Genomic DNA, 19,928 nt, shown 5'->3' on the forward strand with positions numbered 1-19,928 from the left:
CCACTCAGTATATATATAGATATATTAGAGGCCTAGTGCATGAATTCGTGCATGGGTGGGGTCTGGCCAGCCTGGCCAGGGGGAGGGTTCATGGGCGGTTGGCTGGCCTGCCCGCTGGTCAAACTCTTGGTCAAGAGGACAATTTGCATATTAGCCTTTTATTATATAGGATATACACTGAGTGGCCAGGTTATTATGCGTTCAGAGATCATATTAATCTGGCCACTCAGTGTATATTACTCAAGTTTGTATCACCAGCATCCAGCACAGTGTCTGACATACAATAAGAACTCAGTAAATGTCTGTTTAATCAATAACTTAATCTCTGAATGTGTCAGCAAATAAATTAACTATTGAGCCAGAATTTCTCTCTAGGGTCTGACTAGCAAGAACAAAGGATGTGACTATAACTGAAATTATTAAGACATCTATAGAAAGATTGCATCAACCAAAGGAGAGCAGGATGCTTAGGAATGGAGACAGAAGATCCATAAAAGGTGGTGGGACCCTTACAGCATTCCCAGTGACTGTAGACAGTCCCCTTTCTAGGTAGCATCTCATGATTCTGGACATTTCAGACATAATGTTATCTTATGTCAAATATTCATTTTAAAAATACAGGAAATCTGGTCATCTTCAGGTTATAAGTTTGCACCAACCGTCTGTGACCTGAGAGCCCATGATCAGGGCAGTTGCCCAGGCCTTTGCAGTGCTGTCAGTATTTACTGTTCATGTGTCTCCTTGAGGGGCCAGTCTTGGATCCAGGCAGAGTTGAATCCCATAGTTCACTTCTCAAAACTTTGGTATGCTGACTAGGGTCAAACCATGCCTGCACAACTCAGAGGGGAATCTAGGAGTTGATCTTCAATTTTGTAGGGTCACTTTCTTGATCTCTGCCCTGCTCTATAGTCTCCCTGACACTCCAGGTCCCAGCCTCTCTTATTCCCCTCCTTGTCTTCTGTGTAGAAGCTATAGGTTTTAGATCCTAGCTATGTCTCATACTTTCTGTTCCTTCAGCTAGATTATCATGAGAGCCAAGTGGGGAGAGTTCTAGAGAAAGGAACAAAGCAAGGGCAGGGGGAAAGGGGGCGGAGGCTGGGGTTTTCCCTTCATACTCGTGGGGCACAGTTTCTTTGGTTACAGAGAATGGTCCCCACTCTAAGTTACAGGTGTTTGCCCTGCCACATTTGCCTTTGCCACTCTCCCCTACCCCCCTTGCAGAGATGCCGGGGACTTGCATAGGAAAACAAACAAATAAAAACAAAAACAAAAAATGGCTTTTCCCCCCACTCTCTCTGCCTTGTAGGGTGCCCTTTCCACTCTTAAGACCAGTAATAGAGAGCTCCTCTCGGTTCCCTTGGTGCCTGCACCTGGGCCTGGTGCACAGCCCATGTTTGCGGCTGCCTTTGAGTCCAGGAGGAAAGAGATCCAAGAATCTCTTGCACGGTTCAGTGGCGTTATGAATCCTGGTTTTCTTCCCTAGTTCTCCTGTTCCCGTTACTTTTCAGGACAGAAAGTCATCCCACCCAGGGTTCTTGGCTGTATTTGGTGGGGAAAACAAGGCTAAGAGTGCTTTCTCTATATTGACTGGGCCTGGATGTTTGCCATGTAGTTTTATGAGATGATAAAATCACACTGGTTGCTTAATAGTATTGTCCGGTCTATCTGGCAGATCCTGTTGTAAGCTGGCATTGTTTTATTTTATTTAGTGTCTTCCTACAAAGGAAAAATTGCTTCAGTAAACTGATTTGACAATCTGAATAGCTATGAGACACCACTCCTCATTCATGTATTTTATATATGTTAGTAGTGCCAATGATGTTTCAGGTATAGGGCTAGGCACAAGGGCTATGTCTGGAACTGACACAGAATCTTTGTCCCTGGGTAGTATGATAGATCAGAGTAGAGAGATAAATTGAGAGTAGAATGACAAAGCTCTTAAAGGTCAAGAAAAGGTATTTACAGTATAATTTGATTAGCAACTGAATGGTTTTGATTGGGTGCTAACAAAATCAATATTGTGCTTTAGAAAGACGACTCCCTATATATCTAGATTGGAAGTACAGAGGCTTAGGTAAGGCAAGATTGGAGGTAGTAGTAAAATCTATTAGGAGGCTGTTGTAGTAACCCAAGCAAGAAATTAATGCAATCTGGACTTAGTCAAAATAAATCATGCTATATCTATACCAGGGAACAGGATACAGCCAGTAAAAGAGTCTGGCATCTCTGTGTTAAAAAAATGATCAGAAAGGAAGAAAGGTGTTAACTCTCTGAGATTGGTCCAATAATAGATTGTGACATTTCTCCAAGAAAAACACTCCAAAGCCTTACATTATACAGCCCCTCAAAGAACACGGTTGGCACATTTGCCCTAGCTCCGTGGTCAGCAACCTGGGGCTCTCGAGCCACATGTGGCTTTTTGCCTCCTTGAATATGGCTCTTCCACAAAATACCATGGCCTGGGTGAGTCTATTTTGAAGAAATGGCATTAGAAGAAATTTAAGTTTAAAAAAGTTGGCTCTCAAAAGAAATTTCAATCGTTGTACTGTTGATATTTGGCTCTGTTGACTAATGAGATTGCTGACCACTGCCCTAAATAATACCCCTGCTTTGCAATATACTTCTTTCAGATCTTTACAATTTGTTTATGGAGAAATAAACCAGATCATTAATAACAGAACATGGGTCAGGAACCACGTAACATAAATCAATTTATTTCATCAAATGCTTTATAAGTATAAACTTATTTCATACTTGTATAAAACTATTTTAGTTAAAATAAAGCATTTTCAAGTAAAAAATAGTTAGACACTATCATTAAACCCATTTTCTTCAGGCACAGAATGGTTAATGACCTTGGCCAAAGTCACACAGCCTAGCTGTGATTCTAATCTGCTGCCTGCTTCCAGAACCTGTTCTGTCTCTATGCTCTGCTGCTCTGAGGAGTTGACATGCACTCGCTAACATAAAGTAAGACAATATCTTTTTTTAAAAATATATAATTGCAGAAACCGGTTTGGCTCAATGGATAGAGCATTGGCCTGTGGACTCAAGGGTCCCGGGTTCTATTCCGGTCAAGGGCATGTACCTGGGTTGTGGGCATATCCCCAGTAGGGGGCGTGTGGGAGGCAGCTGATCGATGTTACTCTCTCATTGATGTTTCTAACTTTCTTTCCCTTTCCCTTCCTCTTGAAGAAAAATCAATAAAAATATATTTTTAAAAATATATGTTTTGACTTCAGAGAGGAAGGGAGAGAGAGAAAGAAAGAGAGAAACATCAATGATGAGAATCATTGATCAGCTGCTTCCCACATGCCCCCCAGGGATTGAGCCTGCAACCCAGACATGGCCCTTGACCTGAATCAAACTAGGACCTTTCAGTTTTCAGACTGAGGCTGTATCCACTGAGCCAAACTGGCTAGGGCTAAGATAACATCTTGAAGATTCATCCCCTTTAGGACTATGTGGAGGTAGGAAGGGGGTGGACATAGAAAGAGATCAAAACCTAAGGAAATAAGAGGCAGAAAAACTCTCTAACCAACTTATCCCCCACATCTACAAATATCTGTTATATTGATTGCTTTTAAGTGTGGGTAGCACTTCCCCCTCTATACAAAAAGTTAAACTTGCCAGTTATGTACAGCCAGTTATCTTGATTCCCTTAGTTTTTTCATCTATAGTGGAAAGAGCTCTAAGTTCACTGAGTTTTCTGAAATTAAAGCATTTTGTAAAGTATTTATTTTGTTAGTACACATTTCAACAGAGCTGTGTTGGCTTCCTGAAGGTGAGAGCTCAGCCATGAATTGCTTCTTCTAATGAAAGAACGAGTTTGGAAAGTAGATGGAATGGTGTAGGCAGAATTCAAATTTGAATATCTCTAAATTGAACCCCCACTGCAGCCCATATGCTAAAAACAATTTAAAATATCTTCCTTTTAAAATACGTATATCAAGCAGAAAAAGCATTCGATAAAATCCAATACCCTTTCCTGATAAAAACTCTTAACAAGGTGGGAGTACAAGGACCATATCTCAACATAATAAAAAGCTATATATTATATAATAAACCCATAGCCAACATTATACTCAATGGGCAAAAACTAAAACCAATCCCTCTAAGAACAGGAACAAGACAGGGATGCCCACTCTCTTCACTCCTGTTTGACATAGTACTGGAAGTACTAGCCATTGCAATTAGACAAGAGGAGGAAATAAAAGGCATCCAAATTGGAAAAGAAGAAGTAAAGTTATCTGTATTTGCAGATGACATGATATTGTACATAAAAATCCCAAAAGACTCCATTAAAAAACTAATTGACTTAATAAATGAATTTGGCAATGTAGCGGGATACAAAATTAATGCCAAGAAATCCATGGCATTTCTATACACCAACAGTGAAACTACAGAAACAGAGACTAAAAAAGCAATTCCATTTACCATCGCACCAAAAAAATTAAGATACCTAGGAATAAATTTAACTAAGAAAGTAAAGGACCTATTATATATGCGGAAAACTACAGGACACTGAAAAAAGAGATAGAGGAAGATGTAAAGAGATGGAAGAACATACCATGTTCATGGATTGGTAGAATCAACATCATCAAAATGTCCATACTTCCTAAAGCAATCTATAGGTTCAATGCACTCCCCATTAAAATACCAACGACATATTTCACCGACCTAGAAAGAACTCTCCAAAAGTTCATTTGGAACAATAAAAGACCCCGAATAGCCACAACAATCCTGAGAAAGAAGAGTAAAGTTGGAGGGATCTCAATACCAGACTTCAAACTATATTACAAAGCCACGGTTCTCAAAACAGCCTGGTACTGGCACAAGAACAGACATGTAGATCAATGGAATAGAATCGAGAACCCAGATATCAACCCAAATCATTATGCTCAATTAATATTTGACAAAGGAGGCACAAATATACAATGGAGTCAAGACAGTTTCTTCAATAAATGGTGTTGGGAAAATTGGACAGACACATGCAAAAGAATGAAACTAGATCACCAACTTACACCATTCACAAAAATAAACTCAAAATGGATACAGGACTTAAACATAAGACAGGAAACCATAAAAATACTAGAAGCATCCACAGGCAGCAAAATCTCAGACGTATGCCAAAAGAACGTCTTCACTGATACTGCCCCTAGTGCAATGGAAGCTAAAGAGAAAATAAACAAATGGGACTACATCAAAATAAAAAGCTTTTTTTACAGCAAAAGAAACCATCAACAAAACAACAAGAAAGCCCACAGTGTGGGAGAACATATTTGCAAATACCACTGATAAAGGCTTAATCTCCAACATTTACAGACAGCTTATACAACTAAATAAAAGGAAGATGAATGATCCAATTAAAAAATGGGCAATGGACCTAAATAGAACATTTTCAAAAGAAGACAGAAGGAAGGCCAAAAGGCACATGCAAACATGCTCAAAGTCACTAATTGTCCGAGAGATGCAAATCAAAACAATAATGCGGTACCATCTCACACCTGTCAGAATGGCCAACATCAACAAATCAACAAACGACAAGTGTTGGCGAGGTTGCGGAGAAAAAGGAACCCTCTTGCACTACTGGTGGGAAAGCACACTGGTGCAACCACTGTGGAGAACAGTGTGGAGTTTCCTCAAAAAACTGAAAATGGAACTCCCATTTGACCCAGTAATCCCACTTCTAGGAATATATCCCAAGAAACTATAATAGAAACACCAATCAGAAAGGATACATGCACCCCTATGTTCATAGCAGCACAATCTACAATAGCCAGAATTTGGAAATAGCCTAGGTGCCCGTCAGCAGATGATTGGGTCAAAAAACTATGGTACATCTACACAATAGATGTACCCATAAAAAAGAAGGAATTCTCATCATTTGCAGCAACCTGGATGGAATTGGAGAACATCATGCTGAGTGAAATAAGCCAATCAATGAAAGAGAAACACCACATGACCTCACTCATTTGTGGATAATAAAGAACATTATAAACTGATGAACCAAAATATAGATATAGAGACAGTAAATTAACAAGCAGACTGTCAAATTACAGTGGGGAGGGGAGGAAGATCTGGGGGAGATAATAGATCAACCGAAGGACTTTTATACATGCATATAAGTACAACCAATGGACATAAAACTCTGGGGAGGAGGGGATATGTGGGAGGGAGGGAGGGGGGCAAAAAAAATCAATAAAATATATTAAAAATAAATAAATAAATAAATAAATAAATAAATAAATAAATAAATAAAATACGTATATCAAAATGAACTGAGAAATTACAAAGGCTGAAGTTCCATTAGTTTCTTCTAGCAAGTTTTTTTTTTTAATTTGCAATCATATGAAATCTTTAGGTGACAAGGGAAAAGAGTCACTAGGAACTTCTATGAGACCCTAATGTTCCCCAAATAGGCCAATTGGTACCAGATACTCAATAGTAATAAACAATTCAACAGACTGTGTACAAATACATGTGTGCTCCTTGGTTTTTAAGCTCTTGCTGATGGTCAGCTCTTTCTATATATTACTGGGCCCAGGTCTTCAGCAGCACCAGTGGGCACTATTCAAGGGGACAGACACAAAGCATTTTCCAGGAAAGATCCAATATTATTGCTAGTTTATTCTCTCTAACTTTAGCACTTAATTAAAAATATTTTAATATTTCAGGGAGTGTATATTTCCAGTGAAAAGCAATGTTATATAGCAAAAAAGACACTAATCTTAGTGCTAGAATTTCTTATCTACTTCTGATTTTTACTATCTCTGTAACCTCGGAAAATCTAATTAACCTATCTCCACATCAGTTTATCTCTACAATTAGGACACAGTATTGATGCACATCACTGGCACACACAAAAATTATTTTGACAACTGCCAAACAAATGCAAATTTTCATTCTTGCACCCATTCAACAAAGAATACAGGAACCATTCCCTAGGCACTGTGATTTGATTTGCAAATAAGTGAATAAGGCACAAGTTTTGCCTTTGTGCCAATTGCTGTCTTCTATAAACAAGGCATAAAAAAGATCAGAAGGAGAATATGAAAGATGAGCACCTGAGACCTCTATTGAACATCACACCAGAGGAGACCTTTGATTTGCTTTTATTCTCCAACCATAAAACATAGTGATTAAAAGTTATCACGATTTATATTTTTATATAGTTATTATTTATAAAGGACCTACCTGTGCCAGCCCTTGTATGAGGTACTTATGACTTTCCTATAACATTTAATTCTCATATCATCCTTGCAAGGTGAAGGTCTTCATTTAACAAATGATTAATTTAACCTTAGAGGAGTTAAGTAACTTGTCCAAGTCACAGGGCTAGGAAGACATGAAATAGGAATGTAAACCTAGATTTCTCAATTCTGCTGATTAGATGAAAAATAAAAACGAGAATCAACTACCCCATGTTTAATAGACATAAAAACACTAATTGCTGAATTCTGATAGTGGGTTTGGAGATGACCACAAGATGCCCTATTTTCTGGAAGTAGTATCAATCAGGTGAGTAAATCTACCTCTATTTAAAGATTTAAACAGAGGAAAATAAACAATGGACTAATTTGGGGACTGGATAGTTCAAATTCTCTAAGTGTGCCTACATTGCTATAGTAAGGTATACAGGGTGCCTATGAGAGGTGTGGGGAAAGTAATAGAGAGTTTGGAAGGGCAGGCTTAATTTTAGGATCTGCAATCATGGTGTTCTTCATGAAGGAAGTTCTCTTGGAGCCATTGAAAGTAGGTAGGATTAGTGTTAGTACAGTCAGGGAGGAAAATAAAATAGTAGTGATAGTCCAGTTAGAAGGGACAGTTCTTTAATTCTTTCAACAAATCTTTGTTGAGGACCCACTATGTGCCAGGCACTGTTCTAGGCACTGAGTAGTGAACAGAACAGGAAAAAATCCCAGACCTCATGAGTTTTCATTTCAGTGAGTAGATGAATAAATAAGGCAGATATATAAAATATGTAGCATTTTAGGCAGTGGCAAGAAGAAAAATAATATTGGGGAAGGTGACAGGGAGAGTGTGGAAATGCATTTTAGGCAGGATATCCAGAGGCCGTCTCACAGAGAGGACAATATTGAATCAAGACCTGCATTGGGAAGGGAATGCTCTGCAGATCTCTGAGGCAGTGCATTCCAGGTAGAAGGACAGTAAGTACAAGGGCCAGGAGGCAGAACCACACCTGGGCATATTTGAGGACCAGGAAGGATATTAGAGTGCCTAGAGAGGAATAATTTAAGTGCAAAGAACGAGAAAGGAGTCAGAAGGGTAAAGCTGGAGCACCATGAGCCAAACTTCTGTATGACTTTTTGGGTCAGTATAAGGACTTGGCTTTTACTTTCGGTAATAAGGGAGCCACTGGTAAGTTTGATGAAAGGAGTGTCATGATCTGACATATTTTAACAGAATTTTCCTGGCTATTTTGTTGAAAATCAGCTTGAATAGAAGGAGTATGGGCAAAGGTAGAAAAGAGACCATTTAAAAGATGATTCCTGTAATGCAGGCAGGAAATGATATATCCTGCACCTGGCAGAGGTAGATCTGTATGAACTAATTTAATTCTGGATGTATTTAGAAAATAGATCAAATAAGATTTGATAAGTTAGGAAGCAAAGAGAGGAATCAAAAGTGTCCCCAGTATATTTGACGTAGCACATAGAGAAATTTCCAGCAGCAGAGGGGAACGTGGAAGTATGAATATACTCAGTGTAGAGAAGGAAATTGTAAGATTTGGCTGGCAGCATGGGGCCAGTGTCAAGTCTTGAAAAGGAAGCAGGATTCCTCCTCTTATACTTGTCAGGATTAATTATGCTAGTTTTCCTAGTGATCCTCTGTTCTAGTACTCAGGGAAACTTAAGAGTGTCGTCAGCATTTGGGCCAGCAATCAAGGACAGGATAATATATCTCTACAGTTTGAGAACTCTTCAAGAACCATGCTATCTTGAGTTCCTTTTTATCCCACTTAAAGAAAACTTTTCAATGAATGGCAAACCTCTGATTTTCCTTTCACCTATTACCATGCTTTTCCTATATGTCTCATTCCTCTGCATTCTTTAGTCACTGGGCCTGGTAGTAAATTCTTCCTCCTATATACTCCTGCCCATATCCATGTCATCTGCCCTAGACTACGTCATTTCCAGTTATCACTGGGATTGTTGCACTGCCTCCTATTGGTTCTTCCAAACTCCACTCCTACAGCCCTTTAAATATTTCTCCACACTGTAGCAAAATTGTCTTTCTAAAATAGAAACCTGATCAGGTTCCTTCCTAGTTTAAATACTAAAGAGGATCTCCATGTTCTTATAATAAAGTACAGCAAACTTAAAGTGTCTTCCTCCACTACTTCCGTTCTCCCCATTCTCCTACCTCCCATTCCATGTTCTGGCCATTTCGATCTTTGTAAAGTTTCCCAAACGCAGTATGCTCTATCTCGTCTGTGTACTTTCAGGCATGTTTGGAACACTCTTCCCTTCTACACTTTATCCAACTGATACTCAACCATAATGCTCAGCTTCAGTGAGCTTCTAGGTCTGGTGCCCTTCCCGATTCAGTCTTACCTCAGCACTTGTCAAACCAGATGCTCATGATGCCTTTAGAATCTAAGTAAACAAGATGCCTTTAGAATCTAAGTAAATAAGAGCAAGAATCATGTCTCTCTTGTTCAACATTATGTCCCTCAATCTCAGCAAGTTTTGAGTAGTGACTGTTGAATTAATAACCCAAATTGAATGTTAATTCTTTAATGCCACTTTCCAAGAGCCCTTCATTGGAAGGGATTTCCCCTCTTTTGGCCTTTATGGATTTTAACTCCACTTACTTATATAACAGATTTACCACCTTATACCTTTCACTTTAGTTATATAATTTATCTCTATTATTGAACAAGTTTCTTCTTAAGTGCAGAATCCATGTACAATTCATGTTTGTAGTTTCCCTAGCTCATCTGCCACATAGCTTTATATATACAACACAGACTCCAATAAAAGTTTATTGAATTAATTAATGAATTAATGGAACTTAAATGTTATCTACAGCAATAAAAGAGAAAGATGCAAATTGACTGTACCTTTGTGACACCCACCAATCAGGAGTGAATATGCAGATTAACCCAACAAAGATGGCAGGTTAATTTGCATACATGGATGCCCAGCAGACAGGGGAGGGATGCTTGCATCATTGCCATGGTGATGATGCAGGTATTTCATATCGCCCCAGCCACTCCAGGCCTCTGAGCACCGTGGGAAGGCAGAAAGGCAGCTTCAAGCCAGAGCAAAGGCTGTGCCAGCAGCCGGGGTAAGGAAGGCCCATTCTGTATGAATTTTTGTGCATAGGGCATCTAGTATAGTCTAATTTATGGAGAGCATATGCTTTGAAGTTGGAAGTAACAGGTGATAAATCTAAGTAGGTAAGTTGAGGCAAGGTAGTGGAGGATCTAGTTTGCTCAGTTAAGTAAGAACTTAATGATTTGGACACTGGAAATTTGTTGAGGATTTGTTGAAGTATGTGATCACAGATGAGTTCAGGGAGATTAATTCATCCTTGAGGTAACTTTTTTTGATAGATAAGTGGAGCACTATCCTGCATCCATTTCCAAAGTTGGGTAAAGGGGTAAGTGAACCTTGGTAATGTTAGGGATTCAGATCCTTTGGGATTATGAGGTGGAAAAAAACACATACAAGAAGTAGAAGACAATTACTAGGCATAGTATGTTGGCTCTTGGGTCCTAGTTTTACCTCTGGTTCTAGCGATAATATCACTCCACTGCATTCTCGAATTATTCAAAATTATTCAGAGTCTTAGATGTAGGTATAGTAGAATTAAATCTCAAAGTTAATTCCTAATTTGTTTCCCAACAGGTTCTCTGACTCTGAGAACACATCATGTTCAAGATTCCAAAATGGGATTTGTGATCAATGCGATCTACTCCATGGCCTATGGCCTTCACAATATGCAGATGTCCCTCTGCCCAGGCTACGCGGGCCTCTGTGATGCAATGAAGCCCATCGATGGACAGAAACTTTTGGACTCCCTGATGAAAACCAATTTTACTGGGGTTTCCGGAGATATGATCTTATTCGATGAGAATGGAGACTCTCCAGGAAGGTATTGTCACAATTTTCCTCTAGACAATAGATCATGAACAACAGTCATCTCTTGATCCTGAGGGGCCTTTTTATCTCCATGGTAGTTATCCATACATCCTGGTCATGTTTGACTAGCTCTGACATCACAAAGTGAGAAGAGACAGAGAGGGAAAGCCCTATTTCCTGTGGCCAGGGAAACACATTGATGCTGATGTGCAAAACATGGTCTTGGAATCATCCCCATATTTCAGACATATAAACATAGAAGCAGGGGTCTCACGTTATCACAGATAATCAAGAGCAAGTTCTGTTTGCCATGTTATTCCTTGTATTCTAATCTCTTCTTAGGTCATGAAGCTATTCTGAAATAGGAACAATTCAATCTGCTATTTCAGAAATAGGCATGAGGCACTGTTATATTGTTTGCTGTCCCTACAGAGAGTTACAAGTCATATTTTATTTTCTTATCCTCCAACTGGAGCACTTTCTCCCTTCTCAAGGACTAAATTGCCTTTTTCTCTGAAATTTCACCTTCCATTACTTATAGAGAGGAGCCTGAAAATATGAACTTAACCATAATTATAGATCAACCTCCAGGGAAAGCCCTGAAGTACCTAGAACTTATCAGAATTCACATCTATTTCATACTCCAAATTCTTAAGTGACTCTTCATATGAAACTTTTAATCCATGAGAGACGCTGTCATTGAAATGATATTCTCAGTTGTAGCAAGACTGAGTCTTCACTCCGCCTTGCTGCAGAACAATAGGGATCCTTCGATCTCCCCCTGTTAAATTTCAAGTACTCTTCCAGTAGCAGATTATGTTTGACAGCTGCGCTTGCAGGGGGTGACCTGAAGGAGCGTTTGCAGTTGACCATGCCAAAGGTTTCAATAGTCTCTCCAGGACTCAGGTGCCTACACCTTGGTTTAGCTTGGTCCATATTCCTGAGGTAAGCTGGAGCTTGTCTCTGATGCAGCCCTTACCATTTCATCAACTGGAATTCTCAGTTACAGCTGGTGTCAAGACATGCAGCCAAGAGGAAAGCTGGATATTTTCTCTGTTCTAGAGATGTGAAGATGATTGTTCCGGGCAGGGTGTTGGCTAAGATAGGCTGACTTTTCATATGTGGTTTTCTAATTTTTGGCTATTCAGTTTATCCATTACAGGGTGGGAAGGGTGCAGAGTGGGAGGGAGAGATACAAGCATTTACCCAGGGTCAAAATTGGCTCTGTTGTAATGCTTCTTGGGGCAGGTAGACCAATGAGCTCAATCTTTGGGCTTAGGTCAAGGCCTGTGCTCTGGTATCTACACATGGATTTATCAGTCCTGTAAACATCCTCACAGTGCTGACATCAGCTTGGGGCTTGTTCACAGATGTTGTGATTACAGCTTCACCATTCAGTTTTCATTTCATATATCCAAGCCATTTCCACAAGTCAGATAGTGAATAAATGGCTCAGTTTTATCCCAATGGGAAATCTTAACGAGTCACTGTCTCATTTACAATCCTCCAAATATGCTGTAATGAGAGATTTCCGATGCTGGTTCTTAACATGTTTTTGTTTGAGTGTGAATTTTTTTTAAGACTCAGATAAAATTTGTAAATATTCTCTTAATAACAATATATGTAACATTTTATAATTTCTGGGAATTCAGTTGTTTAGAGATTTCCCATGTATTACTATGGTTGGGTATTATATTAACTCATTAATAAATAATCAGAATTGGCTTCTGAAGGCATGAGCCAGACTTAGGAAAAGGTGGTTTGTAACCTTTTCCAACGAATACAGTTATATTTACAAAATAACTAAAACTAACATTGAGGGTGTGTTCTGGATCAAACACTAAGCTAAATCCTCTACATTTGAATCCTATGGGATAAGTAATATTATTATTCTCCTTCCAGATGAAGGCTTCCAAACAGGCTCACAAAGGTTTAATGACTCGCCCAAAGACACATTCTAACACATGGTAGTCAATATTCTTACTCAGTCTATTGGGCTTCAACTCTTAACCATATACAACATCCTGCCAATTAACCGGGATCATAATAAAAAAGCCATTGTTTTCTGAGAAATGCATTTGAAGGCATTATGTTGTTAGTTCTGCGGATTAAAAGTTACAGCTTTGCTAGATCAAAGGCATTCCAAACCAGAGGAAGGAGCCTGGGGTGGTCAAATGTTCCCTTAAAATGTGAGTCCCAAAGCCAGAGCCTAAACAGAGGAAGCAGGGAGAGGCGGCAGCTCACTCAGGCACCCACACTTGTGGATCATTGAAGAGTAAACTAGAATCATTGCTTTTATTTTTTTTACTAAATTATTATCTGTGTACATATCTTACCATTGCCCCCCCCCTCGATACCTATCCTCCCTCCCCAGAGTTTTGTGTCCATTGGTTGTACTTATATGCATGTATACAAGTCCTTCCGTTGATCTATTATCTCATTGCTTTTAAACCTCACATCTAATTAGCGTCCTATCAGTTCACAATTCTTTAATGAAAACCTTGGTGCTAGGTGTGTTACAGAATTCAAGATGTTTGAATGTACAAAAGGTTATACAGTCCTCTAGTGCCCCTGGCATGCTTGTGGAGCTGCACTTATTTATCAACATGTTAATATTTCTGCAGCAAAACATGAATATTCACATGAAGTGATAAATAGCCTGAATATAAGTAGCCTCATGGCAGTGGGGTCAGGTTCTGTCACTAGGTAAATTCAGATAGGCTTCTGTGGCACTGCCAAGTGAGTTATAAAAGTTAAAAAAAAAAAAACTGTGGTTTTTCAGAGCTCTAATGAATTCAGAATTATAGATAAGAAATGTGGATCTTTACTATCAAGGGTATAAATTACAGGTCAGCAAACTATTGTCTGCAGGTCAATTAGAATCTGCTGTCTTTATAAATAAGATTTTATCTGAACACATTTGCACTCATTTGATTGTGGCTGCTTTCACATAACACTAGCAATGCAGAGATATTCCACAAATCAAAGACAATTTCAAATAGCTTAAAGCATTCGCTGTCTGCCCCTTTACAACTAAAGTTTTCTAACCTCTGGTATAGAGAGTTCATTGAAATCTAAGATTTCAGAGGCATTGTCATGGTCTGGAACTGACCATAATTGAACAGAGGAAACATGGGGAGTCAGTGTCAAGACAAATGACTACTTAAAGCAAAAATTATAGCATTATATTGTGAGATTTATAATTGAATATAAAATATGTCAATGTAAAATATTTGACAACATGAAGGAAGGGGATATAAAATTATATATGTGCAAGGTTCTTATATTTTACATTAAGTAAATATAAGTTAATGGCACATTAACTTTAAGAATACATATTGTAATCCTATAAACATCCACTAAAATTTTATACAAGAAGAATAACTAAAAAGCCAATAGAGGATTCTAAAACCCAAATTATCCCAAAAGAAGACAGGAAATGAGGAACAGATGGACAAAACCAGAGTGACAAGTAGCAAACAAGGATAGGACCCTAGAAATGTGCTGATACTGAGTTGGTTTGCACACTGATTATGTGACCCTGTCCATCAAAGGGCATACAGATGATCTGTTTTAACATGCTAACTTCCATGGGAGAAAACTGAGTTTCAGAGAAAAAGGAAGAGGAATGGTTAAGGTTACATAGTCAATTAGTAACAGGAAAATGAGACTATATAAACCTTAGGCATAATTAACAAATAAGAATTTACCTAAGATTGTTTTCATTGTCTTTATATTACATTTGAAGTGGTTATATATATAGTTATTTAGTTACCATTAAAGTTTTTTGTCAAATGAACTCTGTGGTCTCTCCTTTAATCTGTGATTATACCACCCCAAATGCATAGGTCATAATTGCTTTGTTGTAGGAACCAGTGTTTGGAGAGCCCAGTACATTGACCAACAGAATATTTACCACATTTTTAAGAATTAAACTTTTTTTTTTATACCTGGCTGTTTTGGTCAATGGTTATAGTGTCAGCCCACAGACTGAAGAGTCATGGATTCAATTCTTGATCAAGGGCACATACCTCAGTTACATGTTCTAACCCTGACCAGGTCGGGGAGCATGCTGGAGGCAACCAATCAAGGTGTCTCTCTCCCATCATTTCTCTCTCTCTCTCTCTCTCTCTCTCTCTCTCTCTCTCTCTCTATCTCTCTCTCTCTCTCTCTCTCTCTCTCTTCCCCCCTTCCTCCCTCTCTTCCACCCTCTCTCTAAAAAATCAATGAAAAAATATCCTCTAGTGAGTATTTAAAACAAACAAACAAACAAACAAACAAACTTTTTAAAATCACTTTGGCATCAGAATTATAGACTGAGAGGACCCTAGAAGCCATGTAAATCCCCTACTCTCTACAATGCCCTCCACCAAATGACATTTCAGTTCTTCTAACAACAATCTTGCTTCAGCCCATTGGGTAAGGAGAACCTCACTATTCCTAAGAAAGCCTGCTTTAGTTTTTGGAAAGTTATAATCACTCAAATAGTTATTTCTGACTTCCTTTAGTTTCTGTTTATGCTTTAATGAAACACATATTTTTTCCTTTTGGTTAAAATGTATCTTAGGCCAAAACCGGTTTGGCTCAGTGGTAGAGTTTGTCTGCAGACTGAAGGGTCCCAGGTTCGATTCCGGTCAAGGGCATGTACCTTGGTTGCCGGCGCATCCCCAGTGGGGGGTGTGCAGGAGGCAGCTGGTCGATGTTTCTCTCTCATCGACGTTTCTAGCTCTCTGTCTCTTTCCCTTCCTCTCTGTGAAAAATCAATAAAATATATTTTTTTAAAAGTATCTTAGATTTGTTAGCCATGTATACAATTAATATTTTAAAATCTTCTGGATATTTAAACTTGGAATTATAGCCAGTTAAAGAAGTGGCAAAATTTTTCCATGTTAATTTTTAAAAACAAAATCCTTTCACTTTTCACTAATTGTCCTATAGAAAACAAAATAGGCGTGGATATAGGAATAAAAGCCTTAACATGTAGAGTAGTTCAGAATTCTGCAATATTTAAACAATGGGAAATTGATTTCTTAGTGCTATTGAACAGATTTCAATAATGGAGCCTAAAGGCTGAGGTTAGGTCTTGGCTGGGCCGCTTGCATGTTCTGCAATCCATGTTCTGCAATCGGGTCATCTTCACTGCCTAACCGAGTTTCAGTTCCACTGGCTGTGGAATTAACAGTTTGGTAGAATTGGATTGATGGCTTATTTGGGGGTGAATAATGAAACCCTCAAAACTTTTCAAATCAATAGCAACAAAGAAAGAAGCTGCCTGGCACCTACATTTCTTTCCTCCTCCCAGCCTGGAATGTTTAAAAGTTACTTGCTCACAGAGTCACCTTTTGAAGAGCTAGAAGCCCAATATATATATGAAATAGCCAATTGTATCATATATCGATATATGAGTCCTTTTTACCTGTGTTCTATGTTCTAATATCTTATCTTAGTAGCCATGGAGTAACTGGCAGAGTGGAAAGATGTAGGATTCAGTTTTGTATCCTATAAATTGGTGCTTTTTGTTTTAGAAATAGAATTTAGACACCTACTCAAAATTGTTACCAACTGTGAACAAAACACTGTAGAATTATCTTTTGGCCACTGAATAGCCAATAAAACTTAAAAATGAATTAACATTCTGAAAAAGATAACTACAGTAAAAAATGTGATTGGAAATGAAAACAGAACGGTGCCATTTTACAATGTATGTCCAAACAGATTGATGTCAGATTTGTTCTTAGCATCTATGTGCTAAGCATTGGTCTGAATATGACAATCTGGCAACTTGAACCCCAAAGTGAGAGTTTTCCATCCATGTCAATTTCCAGACAACTAAATTTGCTGAGCATGGAAGGTTGTAGGAGGCATGCATAAGAGCCCATCTGCCAATCATGTAAGTCCTGGGAGGGAATATCAGAGGGTACTATGTGAAGGCACTGTGCATCTAAGACATACCTACAGGTATGTCTACAGGAACTGACATACTGATTGTACTACTCATCCAAGGTACCCAGATTGGAAAATCATTTCAGAAATGATTCTCTTAATATTAAAAAAAAAAAATCAGCTAAACACATCAATTTTCCCTCTTTACTTTGCTATCCCCATGCTTAAAATAAGAATAACAGCTAATAGAGGCTGAGAACTCACAGGGTGCTAGTATATCCAGGGATTTTTGAATTACATGAGGTGCTTTAGAAGCTATTTTCAGACTTATTTTAAATATCACTGCAGGCATCTTTATAGGATGACTTTTGCCATCAATAAAGGATAAAATAAGAAAGGAAAACCAGGCCCTCTCCAAATTACCCCCACATTCCCTATAGCTGAAGATTAAAGATTTACCCAATTTCTCACTTGGTTAGAAAAGGGAAATTTTATTTTATTTGTGCGGAGATGAAAACCTTTCTATCTTTTTTAGAAGTCTAAGAGCAGCGCTTGTTTAAACTTCTTGAAGTTATTTCAAAACTTGTCTTTCATCCTGCTGAGGTCAGGTCACCTTCTCCCATGGGATTGCTTTCTATTTCAGGTGTATGCTTGAATTTAAAAAATAAAAAGTAAAGTCTCTGAAGACAAAGTGAAACAGAGGTGTATTTTTGTTGTTGTTGTTGTTAGTCTTAGTGTACTGTCATGGAAAATTCCAGTATCACTAATTTTTTACAGTGTTTGGGAATGAAATCTTTCGATTTTTCATGGCTGAGATTTCATATTGTTAGATGAATAATTATTATATTCTCATTACTAAGGTATGAAATAATGAACTTCAAGGAAATGGGAAAAGACTATTTTGATTATATCAATGTTGGAAGCTGGGACAATGGAGAATTAAAAATGGATGATGACGAGGTATGGTCTAAGAAAAACACCATCATCAGATCCGTGTGCAGTGAACCATGTGAGAAAGGCCAGATAAAGGTAAAATGGAGTCCATGTTTCTTTAATTGTTGTTATAAATTCGGAAGTGTTCGTTATTTTTGGCTGTTGTTTAAAATTGTAGATACTTATTTTTTATATTATAAGCTTTTAATGTCAGAAATTGTATTTTTTACTTTTTGCTCATTGATTCCTCATGTTATCTAGTATGACCCACTCTAGGCTTAGTACTTGGACTCATTGAGCCAACTGATGAGTTATGTTTGCCTGCACCCTTTCTACTCATGTAAGCCTTTAAAAACATACTTCTTGGAAATAGTTCACAGTTGGAAATTACATTAATTGGTAATTATCTTAACAAACATTTATAAACTTCTACTAATATAATAGTGTATATCAATGGTGAAAAAGTAAGTTAGACATCTTTACTGTCAGAAGAGTTATAATTTAGATGAGGAAAAACATTATGGGCACAGATAACTAACATGAAATAAAATTGGATGACTTTATTAAGAAAGAAAAAAAGAGAGTTATATAAGTTCATACAAAGTAAAGAGAGAAATTTCTTCTGAGTACTCGTTTGAAGAAATAGGATCAGCTGGAGGATACAAAACTACTTAGTGGGTATAAGTAAGACCAGAGCCATGGTACCTCTCAATTCCCAGGCCAGTACTCTTGCCTCTACATCTTCCAAAATATCATGAACTCAATCTTTATATAGACCAAAAAGGCTCTATGTTTAAGAGCACGAGTCTTGAAGTCCAATAACCACTGTTTGATTGATTCTTCATGTACCCATATATGCTGTATGAGCTCACTATGCCTCCATTTTCTCCCTGGGGGGAAAAAAAGTAAAATAAAACTAGCTTTGTGATACAAAGATAACAGCATATGGTATTCACTAAACAGCCAGAAAGTAGTCAATATCATTAGAGAATACTTTAGCTTGATTAAACAGATCTAGTTAGCAATTTTGCCTCACTTCACTGGTTATTTTAAGGAAAGGACATTTTAACCCTTTTTGTCACCATTCCCTATTTCAAACATGTCAAACCCATGGCCCATGGGCCGCATGCCTCGTTTATTTGGCCCTTGTTAGCCTTTGAGTTTGACATACTTGCCCTACTACTTGTATCATTGCAGTGAAAAGAGCCAGAACAAGGATGCTACAAAATAAGAAAGAGGTGCCACTTTACAACTGTATTTGGCTATAAATATCTAGACATTCTTATTAGCAAAGATCCTTAATAGATTCAGCAACTAAGACAAGAAATAGAGTGTAATCATTGCTGTGTCTGGTTATTGCTGGTTATTAATCACAGCTTTAATTATTTATAGGAATGTTTAATGAATGCTATCTCTATTCCACAAAGGCTATTCATGAACCAGGAGCGGGGTGGGAAAAGGCATCCATTTCTAAAACATAACATCTGAGACGCTTACAACTGTCAAATTATTCAATTCTTTTCTATTGCCTTAAAAAGAATCAAATAGCTGAAGAGGTATATAATAGTCTCAATGACCTTATCCATATCTACCTTCATCCCAAGCAAATAAAAGCTACTAGAATAAGCAGGAATGGCTGAATTATTGAACCAGATTTTTAGTAGAAATGGATACCAAGTTATGAGCTCCCTAAAAACGTTCAAATTCTCTCTCTTCATTCAATACAAATTTCTAATTATTTTTAAACAACATGGATAGATTTTTTTTAACTTTAGCAGATGTACAATGTTTTTTTTTTTTTTGCTAAAATTTTCAGCTATTGGAAGGAAGCCAAGATAACTGTAGAGAGCAAAAGTTCTTAATTGGAGGGAAAGAGAGGCACAGCCTCAGGAAAATTCAGTTACATACACATAGATAGAGATGTATGTGTATTTATATGTGAGCAAAACAGAGGCACTTAATTAAATACAGGTATCTAAAGCTAATTCTCCAAAGACTTGC

At 37.9% G+C, this 19,928-nt stretch overlaps 1 protein-coding gene across 6 annotated transcripts in view; it reads left to right on the forward strand.

Annotated features, from left to right (window-relative positions):
- The window catches only part of GRM5 (glutamate metabotropic receptor 5), a 399,229-nt gene that overhangs the window by 296,554 nt on the left and 82,747 nt on the right, over nt 1–19,928 (forward strand). For all 6 annotated transcript variants that reach the window (XM_084894637.1, XM_084894640.1, XM_084894641.1 and 3 more), the window contains exons 5-6: nt 10,878–11,124; nt 17,855–18,023. In XM_084894637.1, the coding sequence (XP_084750763.1) occupies nt 10,878–11,124; nt 17,855–18,023 (416 nt within the window). The remainder of the gene's footprint in view (nt 1–10,877; nt 11,125–17,854; nt 18,024–19,928) is intronic.

This window comes from Pipistrellus hanaki (assembly GCF_964339955.1).
Source record: "Pipistrellus hanaki genome assembly, chromosome: 9".
Lineage (NCBI taxonomy): Eukaryota > Metazoa > Chordata > Mammalia > Chiroptera > Vespertilionidae > Pipistrellus > Pipistrellus hanaki.